Source organism: Ixodes scapularis, unplaced genomic scaffold (assembly GCF_016920785.2).
Source record: "Ixodes scapularis isolate PalLabHiFi unplaced genomic scaffold, ASM1692078v2 PGA_scaffold2__306_contigs__length_199485367, whole genome shotgun sequence".
In the NCBI taxonomy this organism is placed as follows: Eukaryota; Metazoa; Arthropoda; class Arachnida; order Ixodida; family Ixodidae; genus Ixodes; species Ixodes scapularis.
In genome coordinates, this window is record NW_024609857.1 from 66687084 (window position 1) to 66708281 (window position 21198).

The 21198-nt window shown below is 46.4% G+C and overlaps 1 protein-coding gene across 1 annotated transcript in view; it reads right to left on the bottom strand.

The window, feature by feature from the left end:
* LOC115325764 overlaps positions 1 to 21198 on the bottom strand; it is a 47268-nt gene that overhangs the window by 13308 nt on the left and 12762 nt on the right. The window contains exons 4-5 of the mRNA XM_042291418.1: positions 18663 to 18828; positions 13552 to 13683 (exon numbers count right to left, since the gene is read on the bottom strand). Of these exons, the coding sequence (XP_042147352.1) occupies positions 13552 to 13683; positions 18663 to 18828 (298 nt within the window). The remainder of the gene's footprint in view (positions 1 to 13551; positions 13684 to 18662; positions 18829 to 21198) is intronic.

Here is a 21198-nt window from a genome sequence, read left to right on the forward strand (position 1 = left end):
TGGGGTCTTCCTATATGATACTGAAGAGGGCTACATAGTTTTCTAAATATCAAAAATGAAGCGGAGTTGCCCTTTAATGGCTGACCTACACAGTGTTATTCTGCCGTACATAAATTCCTTTCCCAGTGTTCTTCTCTAAATTTCCTCTCGTGCTCCTCTCTTCCTCTTCTAAAACAAGGGGGTGCTGTGCTACTTCCAGCGGAAAAGATAACTTCTCTTTTTTTTAATTAAAAAAATAAATAGAAAAGTGTGTTTTTTGTGTTTTTTTTTTTTTTTGTTTCTTTTTTTTTTTTAATGCGAGAGCATTAGCTGGACTTATGAAGCGAGCCGACGTCATCAGCTTTGAAGCCGCCGCCAAACGGCACCTAAACTCTTTTCTCCAAGTGAAGCCGCGATCTGGTGGCTCCTAGCTTTGAAGCCGCGCGAAAAGCCTAGCCAAGCGGCACATAGTTTCCCCGCTCCCAATAGACCGCAGTGAAGCCGAAATCTGATGAATTTCGGCCTCGGTACCATTGGCTGGCGCGCGTCATAGTTTCAAGGAACGAGGCTCCCCATAAGCCGCGGCTCGTCGCTTTCAATGACCGCCACCCTATGGCACTGCGTGTCTGCGCCGCCAGCGCGCCGGTAAAAGGAAACGTTTTCACGCGGCGAGAAGAGCGCGCTCTAGGCCGTCAACGCCAGTACGCCGCAGACGAAATAAGGAAGCGGAAGAACGACATGCATGCTTTCGCATTCACAACTCATAAGAAGTGCTTAGGTGTACCTCGAGTCTTTTTTGTTTCTGAGTGCTCGCCACGCTTTTGTATGTATGTAAAAACGTTTATTCGATGCCGCCTTCTGGCTTGAAGGCCTCAGAGTAAACGGAGGAAAGGGAGAAGGGAAGTGAAAATTACGATAATTAAATGAATCTGCCGACCCTGGAGGGTTGGAGAAACTCGATAAGAGATATTGTAGACGAGTTTTTGTTCACCCTGAATGGCGGTGGTCAGTTTCGTCCGCCGTACAACGATGTTGGGTATGAATTGCTTTTCACTTATCACCAGCCTTACCTGCACTAGTGGGACTCAAGCATGCTCGCACACAACACCACTGACCAAGACGGTTCTTCGCGTCACAGCGTAATTTTAAGGATATACCGGACGTTTTATTCCGGTCTTACCTTCGCAAAACTTGATGACAAAGTAGTGGAGACCACATTGTTGACGCTGTCAACAATGTGATTTCCATGATTTTGTCATCGAGGCTTGCGATCCCCGCGATGACGATATGTAAATGCGGCTCTGCCACTGCGTGAGCATTCGATTAAGCATTCGATTGAGGCTCGTGACAATCAATTCCTTGGCATGAATTTTTGTAAAGGACTGTGCCCGATTGCAGCGACGACGGGATAGCAAACCTTAAGCATGAGACACATATGAGCAAGAATCGCGTCGCGTCGCCATGCGGCGTAACCATGGGAACCACTAATGCCGTGCCGTGCTTGGCGTGCTTGACGGCGCGATGCGACGGGATTTTCGCTCACGTGTGTTTCAGGCTTTAACAACGTGTAGAACTTAGCCCGTGACCTGTGCTTCGCCAACCCCAGCGTGTGGCTATGAGAAACATTGGCGACATATAATCGGCTCCAGGTCACGTGGCCGCTATTTCTGGCTGCGTGTTGAAAGAGTAAACGCAGCTATATTAACATTTTTTGTAGACAGCCTTTACGTGAAGAGTACCTAACGCGTTCTGATAAGTTATGAATATCAAGACGTAATTCTAAGCGGTATTTACTGAAAGTATCAAAAATTGTGTCATTAAGTCTTATTCACAAAGTAACGTTCAATAGGTTGATTACGTTGCGCCGCAGCACGAGTGCAATGCTGGCTCGCTGCGACGCCTTCATGCCCGCATCTGCCACACTGACGCGTACTCTCGCCATGCTTCAGAATAATTTCTGCTTAGTGCAGCCCGGGGATTCCCCAACAATGAAGTAATGTTCATGTCTTGTTGTTTAGGTAGTTTTGGCAATCACGTGTGATCGGTGTCTGGGAAAGCAAGCAAAGCATTTGTCCTATAAAGAATGAAAATTCATCAAAGCGCATTTCTTCGCACATTGGTGAGAGAGTGATCACGTGTGCGACGAACGCAACGAAGCTCCGCCCCGCAGCAGTTGTCTGCTCTTCGGCGGTGGTGACGGAGGGGAGCAGACGACGTCTAGGCCGTGATTGCCTCGTTCATTGCAGCACATCCGGTACTTATTCGTCGACACAAAAAATAACCTTTTGAGTTATTTTCTCTACCCTTTCTCGAAGTCTAGGCCCTCGTTCGCAAAGAACCGATGGGTTTCGGAAAGTTGTAGAAAAGATAAGACAGTAACTGCTATACCACTAGCAGACGACGCCGGCGTTCGGCGCCCGAACGACTTCCCTCCGGCAAGATGAGCAGACGATACTTTTGCTCGTTCTGATGGAGGGATACAGTGGGTAAAGACAAATCCAGCTAGATTTTGCGTCTGCCCACTATCCTTACAATTACAGTTCGCAACTGTGACGTCACTGTACCCTCTGCGCCAGAAGCAGACGAGCGTGCTCGCAGCGTAGGCCTGACTCCTGAATTACAAATTTTGCGCATCACATGTTGCAAAGCAAGGTGTCCGGCCATCGCCATGTTTTTCTTCCTGATAGCACGTATGTTCAATGGACCTTTGTTCCGGTCGCCCTCTGCGAATGCGCCTACTCTCGCTCCCAATGCGCTGTCGCCATTACGGGAAGATATCTTTCGACGTCAGTTTAACGCGTGTTGTGATCGTGTTCATCGTGTTTCTCTGCAGTCTGTAGAGACTGCGTGGCGAATTTGTTTTTGTTTTTTTTCCTATGATTCGGCATCGTCGGTAACATTGCTGCTGCCGAAGCTAAGCCGAAGCAGACATTCTTGTATCGAAAGAGGCCATCGTGGGTTATAAACGAAGTTAGATCTCTGTTCTCCTCGGCCAACTCCATTTGATTATAGGCCGATGAGACATCACGCTTGGAGAATAGTGTCATCCCAATCAGTTGATGAAACATTTCCTTTGGATATGGAAGTGGTGTGAATGACGATTGCCTGATTTGGCTTTCGTAAGTCCACGCAGAGTCGAATATTTCCTGTCTTCTTCCAAGCCACGAGGACTGGAGAAACCCATTGGGATTCGTCAATCCTCTCAATCACGCCTGTAACCTCTAACTTCCGTAATTCATTAGATACCTTTTTTCGTGCAGTCAGTGATAGAGGACGACGTTTTTGTTGCGCCGGTAAAACAGTGGTTCGTCTTTTGGCTCTGTGGACAAAGTCCTTCACGAGTCCCAAATCCTCTGAAAATAGTTGTGGAAACTTCTCTTTATACCACTGAAGATTTTTCTGATCTCCCATGAACTGTTGGTGCCACGAATGTTTTTTTGATATCTGTCATCATCTGCAAGTATCGAAGGATGTCTAATCCAGCCAATGGTTTGCCTGACGTGACATGAAATGTGCAGGTAGTTCGTCTTGTGCCAAACTATAATAACCCACTGGAGTAACTCCTAAGTTCCATGTTAGAATGCTCGAGCTTGGTGTGTCGAAAATGTGCGCTGTATACCGCCCAAGATATAATGGAAACTGGCAATCCGGTGTCCACTTGCAACTTGACCAATACGCCAGCGATGGCCACCTCGCTGCACAAGCTGTCTAAACGTCCCTTGATGCTCATTAGCCCTTTGGCCTTGATGGATGAAGTAGTCTTCACCGTAATTGATTTTCTGAATACTGAAGCGAAATGACCGCGTATGCCGCATTTCTCGCATATCTTTGTTCGCGCTGGGCATGAAGAATGGTCAGCTAAGTGAGCCAAACATCCGCATCTGTAGCACTTCTGACCTTGTTTTGGAGAATCTGATGTAGTTCTTGTAAGAGCTGAAACCTTACAAGCGCTTGCGAATTTCTTGCCTTCGTTGAGTAGCCTAGACTCGTGCAGAGCTTGTTCCACCTGTCTAGCGAGGACGAGTGCTGTGTCCAGTGTTAAATCTGATTCGAGCAAAAGCCTCTCTTGCACTTCCTTGCTGCTGGTTTTCTCTATCAGCTGGTCACATATTAAATATTCCGTGAGTCTTACAAACTTGCTTGCCTTGGCCAGTCTCCGCAATGTCGCCGCGTACTGTTCGATCGTTTCTCCCGGTAGTTGTGCCCTTTGACGGAAACAATACTGTTCGACGGTCTTGTTGACGGCTGGCATGAAGAATTTGCTGAGCGTAAATACTGTGTCGTCGAATACCTAAGTAGTGGAAGTACGGTCCGCAGAAGTCGATGGTCGAGGGTCTTGCATGGTTGCAGGCAGAGAACGGAATACTCGCTGACCACCCACTCCAAGGAAGTTAAGTAGTATCGTCTTTTTTCTGGCATCTGGGTAAGTAGGTGCTCCGCTCGCCACCATGAACGTCTCGAGCAGTGGGTATACCATTTTACCCATGGAATTGTCGGTTTACCTGGAGCCAGTAGAAGAGGTGGCGGGGTCCCCAGCTTTTTGTAGGCCGCGCCAATTTTTTGTAGTTTAGAGAAACAGATAGGCGTGTACTGTGACTTAGGCACCGTGCGTGAATTCCATCTTTATTCTATAATCATCATCTTCCTTTCTCGCCAGTCAGTTCCCGTTCCCACTTCTTCTTAGGCAAACATGACACAGAGTGTTTTTTTTTTTTTTTTTTTTTTTCAACGGTCTTCAAGGAAAGCCAAATAATGATACTATGCAGGGGCGCTAAGCGAGACGGCGGAACCAAAGACCGGAACATCGTCGCCCGCAGCGATTGATAAGCGACGCGCGTGGAGTAGCTGCTGACGATTTCTGCATCAGCGGCTGTCTATGAGATATCTTGCTCCCCCCGTCCATCTTAGGACCCCGGTGACACCGTTCACTTGCCTCGCGTTTGGTTGCTAAAATTCAAGCGAAAAAGAAAACGGTACCCATTTGTTTCCCGCATCCTATCGCCCAAAAAACACGTCAATAAACAACGGAAGAAATAGGTCGCGGTTGGTCGTTTGGTCACGGTGGAAGAAACACATTTAGGTGATGCCACTGGCCGCTCTTCTCGCGGGGAGCGAGCAAACAGATAGTGTTCGGAGCTAGCCTCGAACCAGGAGTAGTTAATTCTACGCCGCCGCGGAAGGTGCTGCGGTATGAAGTCCCTCCTCGGCGGTTTCGGTGTCGGCGGCGTAGCGTGCTCGCCTTTTTCGCGGTGTTGTGGTGTGGTGGTGGTGTGCGGCCAGTGGCTGGCCGCGTGTTTTGCTTTGGTTTTATGTCGATCGCAGGTGCCACCATCGTGCACGGACGTGAGCCTTAACCCGAAGAAGAAGAAAGAAAACACAGATTTACGGACTCTGGCGACTTAGTGGCGGCGTGGCGGCGGTGACGTACAACAAGAAGTGGTGATGGAGGGAATGGCGGAACCACCACTGGGAGAAACGACCGCAGCGGTCGGTTTGGGAGGGACCCCATACTTGGCCGCCATCTATCCCCGTACCGAGTGAAACACGCTCGGTGCGCCGAACATAATGTGGCCGCCGCGTGGGGGCAGAGTCATCACCTATGTGTGTTTCTTCCATCGTGGGTAAAGCAGGAAGTTTTGAGCGAGGAAGTGCGGGACCACCACTGGGAGAAACAACCGGAGCGGTCGGTTTGGGAGTGGCCCCGTACTTGGGCGCCATCTATCCCCGTGCGAGTGAAGCGCTCAGTGCGCTGAACATAATGTGGTCGCCGCGTCACACAGAGAGTCATCACATAAATGTGTTTCTTCCACCAGGGTCTGGTGAACACCAAGGTTCGGCCAGCAGACCAACAATGCTCAAATATGCGACGCGTGCGGATAATCAAAGAATAATTGTCTTAGTCTTTAAGAGGTAATTTCTGCAGAAGGAAGCGCGAGGAAACATTTCTGGTGTGGTAGACCCTAGAAATACCCCTCATTAGTCATTGGTGCTATTTTTGTTTCGAACGTCCTTTTTTTCTCTTCAGAAAAACATCCCTGAAGAACAAAAAAAGAGTAATAAATGCTTACTAAACTGTTTCATAGCACTACAGGACGATTATAAAGGCAGTACATCTCATTGGAAAACAAAAATATTAGAATCGCCTGGTTCTTTGGTAGTGCGTGGAACAAAAGCGATTGAAGTGCATCCCGTCCATCCCTTTACTTTGATAAAGGGATAGACGGAAAAAGTTTATTAAAACCCCAATAGTCAGGGAAGTTGCGCTATGGCATGACCCTTTATTAGGGAGTGTAGTTGAAGTTTTTTTCTGATGCCTTTTACAGTCATGTCTCGTTAATATGGACCCCGTTAGTATAGATATCCCATTATATAGACGCCACTTTCGGGGACAAACTGGGTAAATACGAGCTTTTTAGTCTCGTTATTAGGGACAACCCACATTATGGACGATTTTTTAAGGGAACGAAAGTGTCCATATTAACGAGACATTACTGCATCTCCAAGGGGAAGATTACAGATTTCAGCGCGATAGACTGGACGTTACCAACAAAAAAGGACATGCCACCTGACACACACCGGCTTCCGCAAACACCTCGGAACTCAAATAGCCTTTTTTTCGTCCGCCAAGGGCTGCTACTCTTTCTGAAAGAACATTACCCAGTAAGATAGATCGTACATGTGTACATTAAAAAAGCTTAGCACAGCTTAACCCACAAAGTAATTTTTAACTGCCTCAAGAAACAAGGAATCACGGGTAAACCTTTTAGTTTCATACAACTTTCTAAAAGAGAGTGGATATGTCATAAAAACGGAACAATACCTAGCTCGGTTTGAGGTTGTTTACCCACGCAAGCGACCACATGTAAATTTTGAATATTCTGTCTTGATTGTGACACACGTGGCAAGTAGCGTAGGTGTTTTGCAATCCGCGAAATATGTTGCTCCTGGGTTACCTTGGTCTCTAATGCATGTCGCATACAAAAGAGTACGAGTTAGATAGAAGCTTGAGATGAGAACAGTAATGATAAACAAGTGTGTAGTCACGTGAAACCTGAAGAATTGCACAGATGCAAAAGGTAAGCTTTGTTCCACCAAATACTTTGTCAGTAGAGTATTTCGCTTTACCGTGCGAGCGAAGCGGAACCCACAAGCGGGAGCATGCTGCGCTGGATAATTCTTCCAGTGAACAAGTGCACGTGCTCGGTAGAGCCGTTCAAAGCATGGAGCTCGCTTTTATAGCTTTTGGTACGCTCAGTCCTAAATTCTTTTAGGCGTGAAGTGCTTTCGCATTTAAAACACAATTGTAATGAATCATATCATTTCCTTTTTTTCAAATAAGTGCGTCCATGTTATTTGTTTTTTGTTGTTGTTGTTTTGTCTTTTGCGTTAACGTGGCAATTTCTTATATATATAATATGTTTCCATGTGCACGACAACTATACTCTGTTTCATCATAAGTAAGAACCGCATAATCAAAGGTGTAAAAAAAAACGCGAACACTCGAAAACATATTAAAAATGAAATGTCACGGCGCATTCAAAATTAGTCGTTAGTTTGTCAGAGAGCCGGAGTTTCGTACGGCGAAAATGTTACCCATTGCATATTATAAACACGATTGCACGCCGGTAAGATGCAGATGGGTGATTTAACCCAGAGTCTTTGCAGGTTCTGCAGCGTGAGCTTCGAGCTTTGAGTGGAGCTTACGCTCGCGCATTCCTCCACGCACCCTGATCCTTTACTCTGATCTACGGTGCGCCGACACACTCGGCCAATGATTCCCCACCGCACTTGGTTTAGCCTAGAGCCACTAAATGAGATACCCTTAGAATATCGGCACTCATTCCTCAATATTCTTGTGGGCGCCGCCATCTTTGTGCTTAGTAAAAAAGAGGCGCAACTGCCGGTCGTCATAATTCAAAAGTTCGATTTCCCCAGCATTGGTTTCGGCGTTGGGAGGCTCATGCAATATATTGCTTTCTTTTGTCGCGAACTCTTTAAACATCTGTGGAGGACGCAAAAGCGTTTCCTGTGATTTCAGATACAGCTTCAGGTAACTGACAACTATGAATTTAAGCACCAATCTATGTAAGTGTCATTACTCTGAAGCGTAGCTTGTTTAGTGGCTCGCCCGACCGCACAAGCACAGAAAGAGAACGAACTGCATGACCACGCGCTCTTGGCGCTACTTCAGTGACTTTATCAGCCCCTAGTGTTGTCTTCGCTCTGATCTAAAGTAAAGCGAAGCAAATATTCATATCTTAGGTTTTCACAAGCCAACCTAACGAAAATCATCTGACACGCCACGGCCAAAAAATATATATATATCGCGGGTTTATTTTGATTAATTCGAGATCTTTTGACGTGCAACTGAAATCTCAGATTTACTTCCGTCAGATACTGGACACCTCGGTTGGTATAAAAAAGTATTAAAAAAAACTCATAGGCAATCTAGGGAGTTAGCATGATTAGAGCATGCGTGTCACGTGTGTTCGTCGCATTTGTATGTGATCTGCGTTGAATGCATTCTATCGATTGTGTGTTGAAAATGTTTGTGTGCAAGATATGCATCTAGTTGCAAATGGGGAAACGTTGCAAATAGGGAAGCTATATCAGATCGGTTTGCTTTTTTTTCTTCTTGTAATTGGACGGTGACTAGCACCATCTGGATTACTCATTTCGAGTTTTAATGTTTGTTGCTCCTGCCATGTTGTGGTAAGTGGTATAACCGCAGGCTTCATTTCCACCGGGAATCACGTGACTCGTTGCCTTTCCGCCTTTTCTTGGGAGCTGGTGCGAGTTACTAGTTAGAGGTAGGGAAATATACGGGTTCTACTTTGAGGTTACTAATTGAAAAACTTGAGAAGACTATAAGTACCCTTGTAGATAAGATGGACGACTTAGAAAACCGGAGTCGGAGAAACAACTTAATAATATTCGGACTAGAAGAAACAGAAAATGAGAACAGTAACAGCTTAGAAGCACGAGTATCTAAAACCATATTTGAAGATAATCTTCACGTTTCTACGTCTGGAATTGAAAGGATTCACAGACTGGGTAGTGAAACACCCGGAAAAGCCCGACCGATTATTCTAAAGCTTCTGGATTTCAGAGATAAACTAACATTACTAAGAAACTGTTCCAAACTGCGCGGCACTAATATTTCAATCAACGAGGATTTTTTGAAGCGAGTCCAGCTAATCAGAAAGAAGCTCTTGGATTGCACTAAAGACAACAAAAGAGCGGGTGACAAAGTAGCGCTTGTCTATGACAAGGTGCGAATCAACAACGTGTTGTACGCGTAGGAGGAAACGATAGGCGATAAATCGTCGGTTCGCGATAGAGTCACGGCAGGCGACAGCGCCCTATCAGGCCCAGCATGACAGCACAAAAATAAAGAGCGTCGCTAAACCGAACTAAGAATCTTGAATTTAAATGCTAGAATTGTTGTTAATAAACTGATTGAACTTGAAGCATGTTCCTTGAGCACCGATCCCGATGTCGTCATTACCACTGAAACGTGGCTGTCTCCGAGTGTCCTTGATAGCGAGGTCGTTCCGCCCAACTACACAATAATACGCAAAGATCGAGGTGGTCGTGGAAGCGGGTGGCCATCGCTATCAGAAAGGGCTTCAAATATACTGAAATGCCTGATGTTCCTGGAATTGAATCTATTTGGTGCAAAGTTTCTTTTCACGAGTATTTATGTTTTGTTGGTGCCGTATACAGGCCTTTAGGCGCACCGCCTAGTTTCTTCGACATTCTTCGCAGTTATGTCGATAAAAATGTAAACAATAATAGTCGAGTCATCATGGCCAGCGATTTCAACGTTCAGGAAATTGACTGGGAACGTCATGTGTCTGAAAAAACTGTAAACGCGGACGCTCTACTTGAAATGTGTTTTTGTCATAACCTCGACCAGATAGTAAGAGAGCCCACGCGTGTTCATGGTTCATCTCAATCATTACGCGACCTTATATTTGTAAGTCAACGTTTTGAACTACTTGATTGCACGGTAGATATTCTAGACGGCATCTCTGATCATTCAATGGTCTTGGCGTCCTTCAAAACGCGACCACCAATTAAAAACTCCTCTCCATGTTCCGTACTGCCGGACTATTACAAAGCGGACGATATTGGCATTCTTGATTTTCTTGATATGCAATACCATCCATTTCTAGAACTCTTTCTCGATGACCATGCTTGCGTAGGTAACTTATGGGATTTTTCAAAAGAAAACAATGAATTATTGTATGGTTAGGTTCATCCCCACCAAGAATAAAAGAACAAAGAAGGATAACCCGTGGATAACTCGAGACATTATTCATACTAAACGTAAGCTCAGCCGGCTAAGGAAAAAAGCGAAGCAGGAAAAGGTACCACTTAACAGAAACCAGTTTTCGGTTCAGAATAGTAGACTGAAACAAGAAATAAAAAATGCCAAACAATCGTATTTGAACTCCACTCTTCAGTCATTTATTAGAACTTCCCCAGACAAATTTTGGAGATACGTGAATTCAAGGAAATCCAGCGCTATCGAATCACTCTCTCACGAACACTCAGAACTTCCTTTGGCATTTAATGATTATTTTGCATCTGTATTTACAACAGATAATGGACGGACACTCCCTTTTAATCACAGCGAGACCCCATTCATTGATAATATTACTATATCTGAACCTGGACACTACTACTAAGTCTAGACACTAAAAAAAGCTGTGGCCCGATAATATTTCAAACGTATTTCTTAGACGTTACGCGGAATGGTCTGCTAAGGATCTGACACTAATATTTATTAAATCACTAGAAACAGCCCAAATACCATCTGACTGGAAACTTGCGCAGGTGGTACCTATTCACAAATCAGGTGATAAGAAAGACCCGTCAAACTATAGACCCATTTCGCTTACATCGTCTTGTTCCAAGATCCTTGAGCATGTTGTACTAAAACACATCACTGCATTTATAGAAACAAATCACCTGTTAACCAGCCGTCAACATGGCTTTAGATCTGGACTTTCAACAGTAACGCAGTTAACAGAATGTGCATGATTTATCCTCAGCAATTAATAATCGTAGCCAAACTGACATTATCCTTTTAGATTTCTCTAAAGCCTTCGACAGAGTCTCACACACAAAATTACTGCTAAAACTTAAAACCTTACTTGGCCCAGGACAAATTGTTGATTGGATTGAAGCATACCTTACTGGTAGAAAACAGTTCGTCAAAGTTAACGGGCAAAGTTCACCATTAACCACAGTTACTTCTGGAGTCCCACAGGGATCTGTGCTAGCACCTCTCCTCTTAATGACATAGTAGACAACGTTGATGTAAACATTAGACTGTTCGCAGACGACTGCATATTGTACACTGAAGTTAAAACTCAAAACGACCAGCTTTTACTAAACAGTGCACTGCAAGTGATCAGTGACTGGTGTTCTGATTGGCAAATGGTATTAAACGCAAAAAAAAATCCGTTTACATGACAATCAGTAATAAAAAAAGTACTCTGCAATTTCCCTACAGCATTGACAAGACTTCCCTTCAAAACTTCGAACAGTACAAATACCTCGGACTCCAATTTCAGCAGAGCCTTAGGTGGGAAACTGACATCGACTTCATTACTACCAAAGCAGTTAACAAACTACGGTATCTAAGAAGAGTTTTAAAATCAGCATCCCACGAAACAAAGTTAGTAGCCTATAAGGCTCTGGTACGTCCCATAATGGAATATGCTAATGTCGTATGGTTCCGCCACTATAAAACACACGTCGCTCAACTAGAAAAAGTGCAGCGCTTGGCTGCTAGATTTATTTTTAATAAATTTCGCTACTCTGACTCACCGTCCCACTTATGCGATCTAGCTCAACTGGCACCACTCGAGAAAAGGGCAAGAATCTCAAGACTAAAGTTCCTGTTTCAAATATTAAATGACCAAACTCTTATAGATAAAATCAAATATGTTACTTCACACATTTCCAGAGCTACGAGAAGGAATCATGGAAGGCTACTCACAGAATATCGGAGTAACAACAACTTATTCAAATACTCATTGTTTCCGGGAGTTGTGTCGGAGTGGAATAGCTTACCTGACGACATTGTTCACTCCACATCTATAGAATCATTCTCAAATGCTCTGGGCAATCACCTAATATGATGTGTATTCTACTTGTTCCTATCGATTCATCCTATTCTAGTGGTTTAATGTTATTTTCCCCATTTACAAGTGTAATATGTGTATTAAGATCCTCCCGTGTCTCCACTGAGTAGCTCCATCCTCCTCACTGTCTTTTTTTTTTAACATTGCACTATAAAGTATGTAAATTGTGTTTTACCTTGTGACCACCCTACTAAAGTTTCCGCTGGAAACTGGTAGTATTTCTAAATAAATAAATAAAATACTAGCTTCTTGGCCTAGAACCATTACTTGCTTCTTGGCCTAGTAACCATTACTGGTTTGACCGTTACTACATACGGTTATTACGTAGTACGTACCTAGTAAAAAATGTGTCAAGCAGTTACTAACTTCTACCTAGTAAATAGTACTAGCTTTCTTCTTCTTTTTTTTTTTTTTTTTTTGAAGAGAGCAGTCCGGCAGCACTTAAAGAGGACCTCGAAGGGTACATGTGCTGATCCAGCTTAGAGGCCAGGGAGGCCAGAGCCAAGCTGGGCTTTCGGTAAAGCCTCTGCAGGATGCACGAAGGGGGACCCAACAGGTCTTTAATGTACGCCGCAAAAAGGGTGCATACAGCATACTGTTGAGTAGCAGGAGCTGGCATTAGGGTCGCAGTCTTCATTTAAAATGAGGTTCAGTCACTCTCTATGGTTTCAGAATTGTGTCTCGTGAAACGACAGCCCCGGCACCTACCTTCCCACAGCTACCACAGCAAATGCCGAAAACAGCGCCAAAAATGCAATAACGTTATTGGCTTATTCACGTCTTTCAGATCCTTCAGATTTCTTCTTGTATAGGGAAGCGGCTCACCCTCGCGGTTATAACTGGCAACCGGCGATTGGGCAGGCATTATTAGCATGCAGGAGGCTATGCACAAATGCACTAAGGGGCTTTAGAAAAATGCTCATTGCAAGCCTCTCAAAGTAACCTTAGCGCGTGGTGCCCTTACTTTCAAGCATGAGGTATCAGCCAAAACTCGGATACATCTTTTGCTTTCTAAACGTTTTTTTTTTTTCGTGTGTTTTTTTTTAATTATCCAGCTTTTAAAGATCATGCTGTATGGGTAGTTACACGAGCTGCACGTGCTGGTCTGCACGTGCTGGTCTGCAGAAGTAGCTCTACTAAAGCAAGTATTTAAAGCGAGTGACACTTCACGCGTCTCTTCGTCAAAGCCTTATTTTTATTATTTATTTTGATCCATTTATAGGAATAACTCGAGCGCGTGTACTTACATTTACAGCATTCTCCTTGGTGCTTGGGTGATTTGGTAAAGGGCCTATTCCACCAGAGTGTTCGTCCGAATGGCAACTTATCCGTTAATGCAACAACGACATACAAAAGCTGATAATGCAAGTTAAGGCTCATGATCATCTGCGCACGTTGAGAAAAAACATCTTACGGCTGTTCGAGGACACCCACTCTCCGTCGCCGAACACCACGTCACTAAAGATGGCAAAGTCGCAGACTCCGTCTTGGGGCAGGAGGGGCAATCTGGAGTGGGTTCCCGTCACGCACACCAAGGGGTCCGTCCCTGCTCCTCGAAACGTAGGATAGAGTGTTAGAAGAACCCGAGCGACTCACTGCCCTCTGAGCGGCACCGGCATCCAATTTGGGCATTGAAGTGCGTCAGGGCCGGTTTCCTGGAGAATGCGGGTATTTCTCCCGGCTATTAAAATAGCCGCAAAACATATTTTAAAGTCACGTGACAGGCTCCTTGGGACAAGGAATTAGAGGTACCTATAGTTCGTTTCACCTAGGTCCAGACGCAGTCGACGCTTACGAGCTGATAGGGCCAATCGCAAAGCATCAAAAGCACACCATCATGGTGTTCGTCATGTTTCTGTACGTGTTCTATCGTCGCTGAACCAGTCAGAAACAAAAAGGCCCAGTGAGCTGCGCTTTTGACGTTGCTCAAACGAAGTATAGAATTCCAGGCAAATGGATGCCGCAAGTCGTTTTTCGCTTCGATTATTCAAGTCCGATTTTGCGCCCATACAAAGGGAGAACAGTTTGTAAATGTAACTGAAATGATCCGCATTCGTGTACTTCAGATGCAGCATGTAAAGTTATTTCTGGGGAAGCTCGTGTTGAAAGAGAATTAAAGAAATCGACAGGCAAGGCTTACATCTGCTGAGAAGCATGCAATCGGGTGGAGCTCCGGTTATTTTCCTTCTACGCAGTCGCTCACGTGATCTCAAACTCCGTCTTGCGGGTGAGTTGACCGCCGGGAGATTGAGATACCAGCATTCAGCAGCAAACCGTCCCAGAACAGTGAACAGGAGACGTCTCGGCCGACCGCTATACTCCATTCATCTCCAAACGGACAGTGCGGTGGAAGCTACGCGTTCGCCGATATCAACCCCCTCCCTTCCATTGCCCGACCCCACTTTCTGCACGTGAGTATGAGCAGAAGCGTGATCATGTGCCGAAAGATAGTCAGTTGACTAGTCCCAACCAATACGTGACTTCCATCGCACTGTTAACTTAAATATGAACCGTGTGGCTTGGGGTCAGACAGGATGGCTGGGGGAAGGCCATAGCCAAAGGGGAGGCGCAATTATTTTCCATGGAGTGTTTTGGAACGAAACAACGGCAGGAGAGCCACCCCCAAAACGAAAAGCATCTCTCCGCTCATATTTGAATTCGCTGAGCTGCACTGGCAATAAGGAAAGTTTAGTTTTTTCGTAAGCGTCAATAATGAAAAAGAAAACTCAGCTTTCTTTTGATGTGTCGATCAAACTGTTATATTCAAAATTACGAACGCCATGGACGCTGACGTTCAGCCTCGTTCTTTCTGGCATGCGTCATCAGCGTCCTTCTTTTCTACCGTTTCTCTTTTTTTTTTGGCGCAAGACACCTACAGAATGTACGATGACAGTCCGAAGATTGAAGCGAGAAGCCATGTAGCATGTCGGGCGCGGTGTAAGATACACAGTATAATAGTGTGGACATAGGTGTTACGGAACGTTGCGACGCGATCGACGAGATAGTTCTATTGGCGCGCGCCCCAGTAGCCTATTCCGACCGCGTCTCCATCGTTGAGACTCTGCAACTGAGGAAAACGTAACAAACAATAAACCACGAGAACATGCCTCGCTCCCATGGCAGTTCCGCGCGTTCGCTTTCCGCTCGACGCGTTTGCCCAGGGCTCGAAAGACACTGGCTTGAACACCGCGCCAGATATCCCTCCACTTCAATGCATTCAGTAAACTTCTTTTGCAGCCGTTGAGGCACGAAACTAAGGTCAATGCGAAGTTGTGTCTAAGCAAGACGCGTAGTACAAGTGCCAAGTTCTGCATGATACATCACACCCATGAAACGAATTTCAAAAGAAGCATTTCTTCCATAGAGAATTATAGAAAACTGGACCCGCGACAGGCAACCATTAGCCGATCATCTGGTGGCAGGGGGTTGGAACCAAGACGAGGAGAGGACTTTATCTGGTAGCTGCAACGCGTAGAGTGTCCACGCCTATGAACATTTTGGGAGGAAACAGCGGCAAACAGCTTGGACAAGGGTAAAGAAACGCACACAACTGGACGGCGCTGAACTAACAACTGGTTTTTAATGCACACAAAAAGAAGGAAGAAAACAAGAAGCACCTTAATCAGACAACACAAGTTGCACGCCTACACTATCTATTTTCTATCGTAGTTTAGGGTAAATGATGGCGTGTTCACAAGAGACGCGTGCGAAGGCGTGCAGCTTCTTCATGACGAAGGTATTTGTTAGTTGACCAAGGTTAATTATATTATGCTCGCCATCAGCCATATTGTGCTGCGTTGTCAAGGCTAGCGTAGCTTCTGCAGTGCAACTCTGTTAAACCTAACTGCATGAGCGCATGCGAAAAAGACGCAAAACAAATCCACGTGCTCGCACAGCAGTGCGGGAATTCAGCAATGTGAGAGCTGCGCCAGCCAAGACAATGAGCACAAAACAGTTGACGCCGAGGATCGGCGGCGAGATGTTTTGGTGCCGCCCTCATACGGTTCCCTCGCCTGATGTCATTACCTTGCCAAAAACAAGTTCGATGGTGTTGGTAATTAGCAGAGTGGAAGCTTGAAAGCATTTCGCTTTGAAAGCAACACTGAAAGGATTGCGCATTGAAAGCAACACTGCCAACAGAGTCCAAAATTGAAGGTCTTACATTACCCTAATTTCCGTCCATAATAAATTTTTACTGACGTCATAATCAGCATTCGGCCAATCATGGCAGGCCGACCACTTCACGTCGACAATGGCGACCACAGTGCTAGGACACGCGACGTGTGAAGCGGGTTTCACACGCAGCGATTCCGCGGCCGAAATCTCTGCCGCTAGCGGCGCGGCGGCACGGATCGCGACGTTTCATTTCACATGAGCGTTTTCTGCCGTTTCGATGGCCGATGTTGCTTGCAGCAATCAGATGCATACAGTCGGCTACAGCGGCTTCTAACCACAATTTAAATGCCTTAGTTTTCAGTTTCCCCTTTAGTTTCACCTTAATAAAACAAAAATAGCATTTAAAATACGAAACGTACCTTGATCTTTTTTTGTTCATTTATTATTATTTTTTTTTTTACTTTGTTGTCACGTGGGATAAACCCCCAGATCATCCTCGGCAGCGTCACGAGCAGCGGCTTCCTCGGATGTAAAGACTCCAACTGATATGGCCGCGCCGAACCTCCCGAACCCGTAGTAGCGCAATGGTTTCATACCGGTCTTGTCGATCACTTTCACGGCCTCAGTCGCCAGCTGCCAGAGTTTCTCTTTGGTCCCATTGTTCCTAAATTCTTTGACATGCGCGTCCCAAAGAACCCGATGCTTCGACACCTCAGTGATAAGCAGTTCATTGAACTGGGCGCGATACATTTTGTCTTACTCAGTGTGACGATCTGTGTTGGAAAAGACACGTCAATGTCGCTCAGTTCTTCTTTTTCTTTTGTTTTTCTCATTAGCGCTCGCACAAACCGCTTCCGATTAAGGTGTATCCACACGACGGACCAAATTGCTGTTTCGGTCCGCGGGCCGCGCATCACGTGATCTTACGTCACCGGTTTTCGAGGTCCGCCGGTGGTCCGCGGCCCGCGCTTCTGAGAAATGCCAAGCACCTTTTCTCGCCTGGACCTTGGCGGCGGACCGCGGCGTTTTTAGTATAATTGAAGTGCTAAGTCTGGCAACAAGCTGACTTTTGTTGTCTGGATTGGAAACCAAATCCAAAGTCGTTTTCTTTTGGCGCCAACTGTTGAAGACGAAGAAGACGAACCTTTTGTTGTGCGACGATGCAACGTTTTACCTCATCGCGCTCGTGGAGAAATTCCCCGCTCTGCGGAACAATAGTCGCGACGACTACTCAAATAATCATCTAAAGATGTCCCCATGCCTTTTTCGGTTCACTTAAGTCCTCCTCGTCCTCAATAGTCAACGCCAGGGCCAGCGCGGCCAAACGTCTCTTTCGTTCTTTCGTTCAACCTCCATCTTGGCTCCTTACAAATAGCCTCAACGCAACTCGCTGCATGCGTTTGGCCGAGCTGTGAGGTGGAGGGTTAGACCGGCCCGTTCACTCTGTCGTCTGCTCTTTTGGTCCGCCGTGTGGATGCTCATCGCAGCCGGGCGGCCCGCGGGCCGCGCATCACGTGATCAATCGGTCTGCGGCCCGGTCCGTCGTGTGGATACACCTTTAGCGTCTTTTGCGCTCGCTACAGTTGGTACTCAGACGAGGAAAGTAAGAAAGAGCCTCGTGATTCATTGAGAAAACATATTCCGAGGAAGGGGACAGCAATCCCCCTCCTCCATAATCTTCTGAACAGTTCCGACGCCACTGCTGACGCAAAGAAGCTCGACCTGCCGGAAAAAAAGAAACCGCAAACCAGTCGCTTGCGTACTTTCTCTGCTTGTCGTCTGCTTCAAGAACGTGAAAACGCCGCCCTCCTAAGCGCCAGCTTTCCCGCAGTGATTCTCCTCCTGTCACGCGATTTTCCGCCGCATTGTGAGCGGCCAGCGCGGAGGCTGCCGCTCTGCCGCGGCGAACTTGTGGAACCGTGCCGCTCCGCCGCTGCGGCTGGCCGGAGAGTCACGACGGCAGAAATCGCGCCGCTCAACGCCCAAAATCGCTGCATGTGAAACCCGCTTGACGAGCGCTGGCAAATTCTGATGGGGATTTGCTTTAGTGGATTTGGAGAAGTGTTTGGAGCGTTTTTCTGTTGATATCTTCCTGCGTGTACAAGCGCGCATTCGCATTTAGCGCACTAAAGGCGATAGCCTGGAGCACTTTTGGATCCCTCCAAATCCACCAAGGGAATTTTCCGTGACTTAACTCTGATTAAACTGCATACTGAATTTTAAAAAAATGGTGCATACGGCTGCTTTACGCTTTACGTGACGTCACAATAAATGGTACGTTTGTATTAAGTGGCGTAGTGGCGTCATTTATCTCTAGGAAATTCGAAGCGGAGCCACTCAAGCAGCTTTTAGGTCTCAACAGACTGTGGACTGTATCACGCGAAGATCACGATTGAAGGGAGAACTAACCAATCGAAACAGTTGGAAGAGAAGCGACGTCTACGGGGACGTTTTTAGCACGAGGCAGGGGCTCAGGACGGCGTCGAGATCCGGACTTTTTCTCCGTCACCATGTCCTCAGGCGGCTTTGTGCTTGGGACATCCTCTTCTGTTGGAGCTTGATAGTCGCCTTCACCCTGCATGTGGCCTCGTTTGGGAGATTGAGTGACGTGGTTTATCATCCTCCTTGCTTTTTTCTTGCTGTGTGGATCTGTGTCATGTAAATAAAGACAACATTTTATGTTCAGGAGCCGGCTGTGTCCTCTACACTGTAGCAGGCAGGCGAGACCACACAAAAACAGAACGTGGCGCCTAGAGTGTCGAAATTAGGCCTGAATGCCCGTAGAAGCCCTATTTACATGATATCTACGTTACCAGGGTAATTGTTAGATAAATAAAAATGTTAAAAAGATCATGCATGGGAGAAAAGTGCGAACTAATTTTTACCTAAATTCGAAGTGGCGCATTTATGTCTGACATTGTTAATGTCGGTGAATGCACCAACTAAAAAAAGAACTGTCATGTATCGTTTAACATATATTTTTCCTTTCACGAAGTCGTTTTAGTATAACAGATTTGTAGCAACTAAAAGAAAGAGTAAAGTGATCTTTAATGTAATTTTTTTTACAGCGCGCAAAGCAGACGAGGACGAAGAAACACACGTGACGAGCGCTGCGCTCGTCACGTGTTTCTTTTTCGTCCTCGTCTGTTTTTCGCACTGTTTCCTACGATTCATTCCCCCCAACGCACCCAACTATTCATTTTTCTGTGATAGCTGGAAAGGTTGCCACCATCTAGGAGCGACGGCGGCAACCAGGCTGGTTGTGCGCTTGACGCCGTCGCTTACAGATGGCGGTAGCTGTCCAGAGGTTTGCGGAGCTTTGTGTCGACAAGAATTTGGTACCGGACACGGTCCTGGGCAACCTAGCCCTTAACAGCTCGCTGTAAAATAAGTTTTCAATGCGACACTGAGTATGTCGTGAGCATGCGCAACTTAAAGCTCAGTGTCACATCAGAGACATCTTTTTTTTTTTTAAAAAAAGAAAACAATGTTCCTTTTCTTTCTTTCTTTTTTTTTTTTTTTTTCTTGCTTGCTTTGTTATTAATTGAAAAGCATATATAAATAGCTGAGCTCTAGGGGGGCGGGGGGGATTTTCGGGCATTTTTTATAAAACAAACATCCTCATACCCAGTCAAAACTCAAAAGCGCTCCGCAATATTAAAAAAAAAAAAAAGAGATTGTTGCTGCTGTTTTTTCTGCGTCATAAGGACAACGCCGTCATCAACACTAACAAAGTAACTAAAAATCCATAGCCTTTTCACGGACGCATAGTTGAGCCGAAAGCATGTAGTGATTTCAGTAAAGACGCCACAGTTGCTTCTCAGCACACGTTTTTACCCAACTGCGGTAAAAACACAGCTGGAGCGAGAGGTTTTCTAAGCGTGGCCATGACACGACGCCACGACGCGGCTGGACCGACAGGCGAAATCAACTTGGCAGCTAGCCATTTCTCCGGCGGCTGTCGTTTTTAAAACGCTTTTTCAAACGCTTTTTTTTACAGCGTAGCTGTTAAGGGCTAGGTTCCCCAGGATCGTGTCCGGTACCAAAATATTGTGAAGACAAACCTCCACAAACCTCTGGACTGCTACCGCCATCTATGAGCGACTGCGGCAAGCACACAACCAGTCTGGTTGCCGCCGTCAGTTGTAGATGGTGGCAACCTTTCCAGCTATTATAGAAAAATGGATGGTTGGGCGCGTTGGTGGGAATCCATCGTAGGAAACAGTGCGAAAAACAGACGAGGACGAAGAAGTAACACACCTGACGAGCGCAGCGCTCGTCACGTGTGTTTCTTCGTCCTCGTCTGCTTTGCGCGCTGTTTCCTACGCTCTTATCAGTTTCGGTTTAAACTCAGGATGGGCCGTGCCCGTGCCTTTCGGGGAAGGAGACTGGGTGCGGAAAGAGCGGTGACGTACGCAGCAGCGCGAATGGGTCCGCAACCGACGTGAAGCCGCTGTCGCCTCGACTTCCACTGCGTCCATCGCTTCAGACTCCCTTGCGAAAGAAGAGCTTATCGCTCGCCTGGAAAGCGGCCGCCGAGAACAGAACCAGCGATGTAAATGGCGCCGGCGGGCTACGGAGGCCAAGCGCAAGCGCGAGGCCCGGCGACGACAGCACTCCAAGCTGGCTGGACAGTTCCCGGGTGCGACGGCGAGGTTCCGGAGTGAGTTCGTTGAGAACCCGTTTGGCGTCACGTGCGCCCTGTGCGACCGACTCCGGTTCGCCGGAGACGTATCCACGATCGGCGACGTGTCGGACGGGAAGAATCGGGGAACGCGCACGTGCGCGTTGCGGCAGTGTGTCGAGTCGGCGGACGTCTACAAAGAACTGGCGTGCAGAACGTGCCGAGATTCTCTGCTCAAAGGCGCGGTGCCCCGGTTCGCGACCGTGAACGGCTACAAGTACCCACCAGTACCGGAGCACCTACCGAGGTTGAACGTGGTGG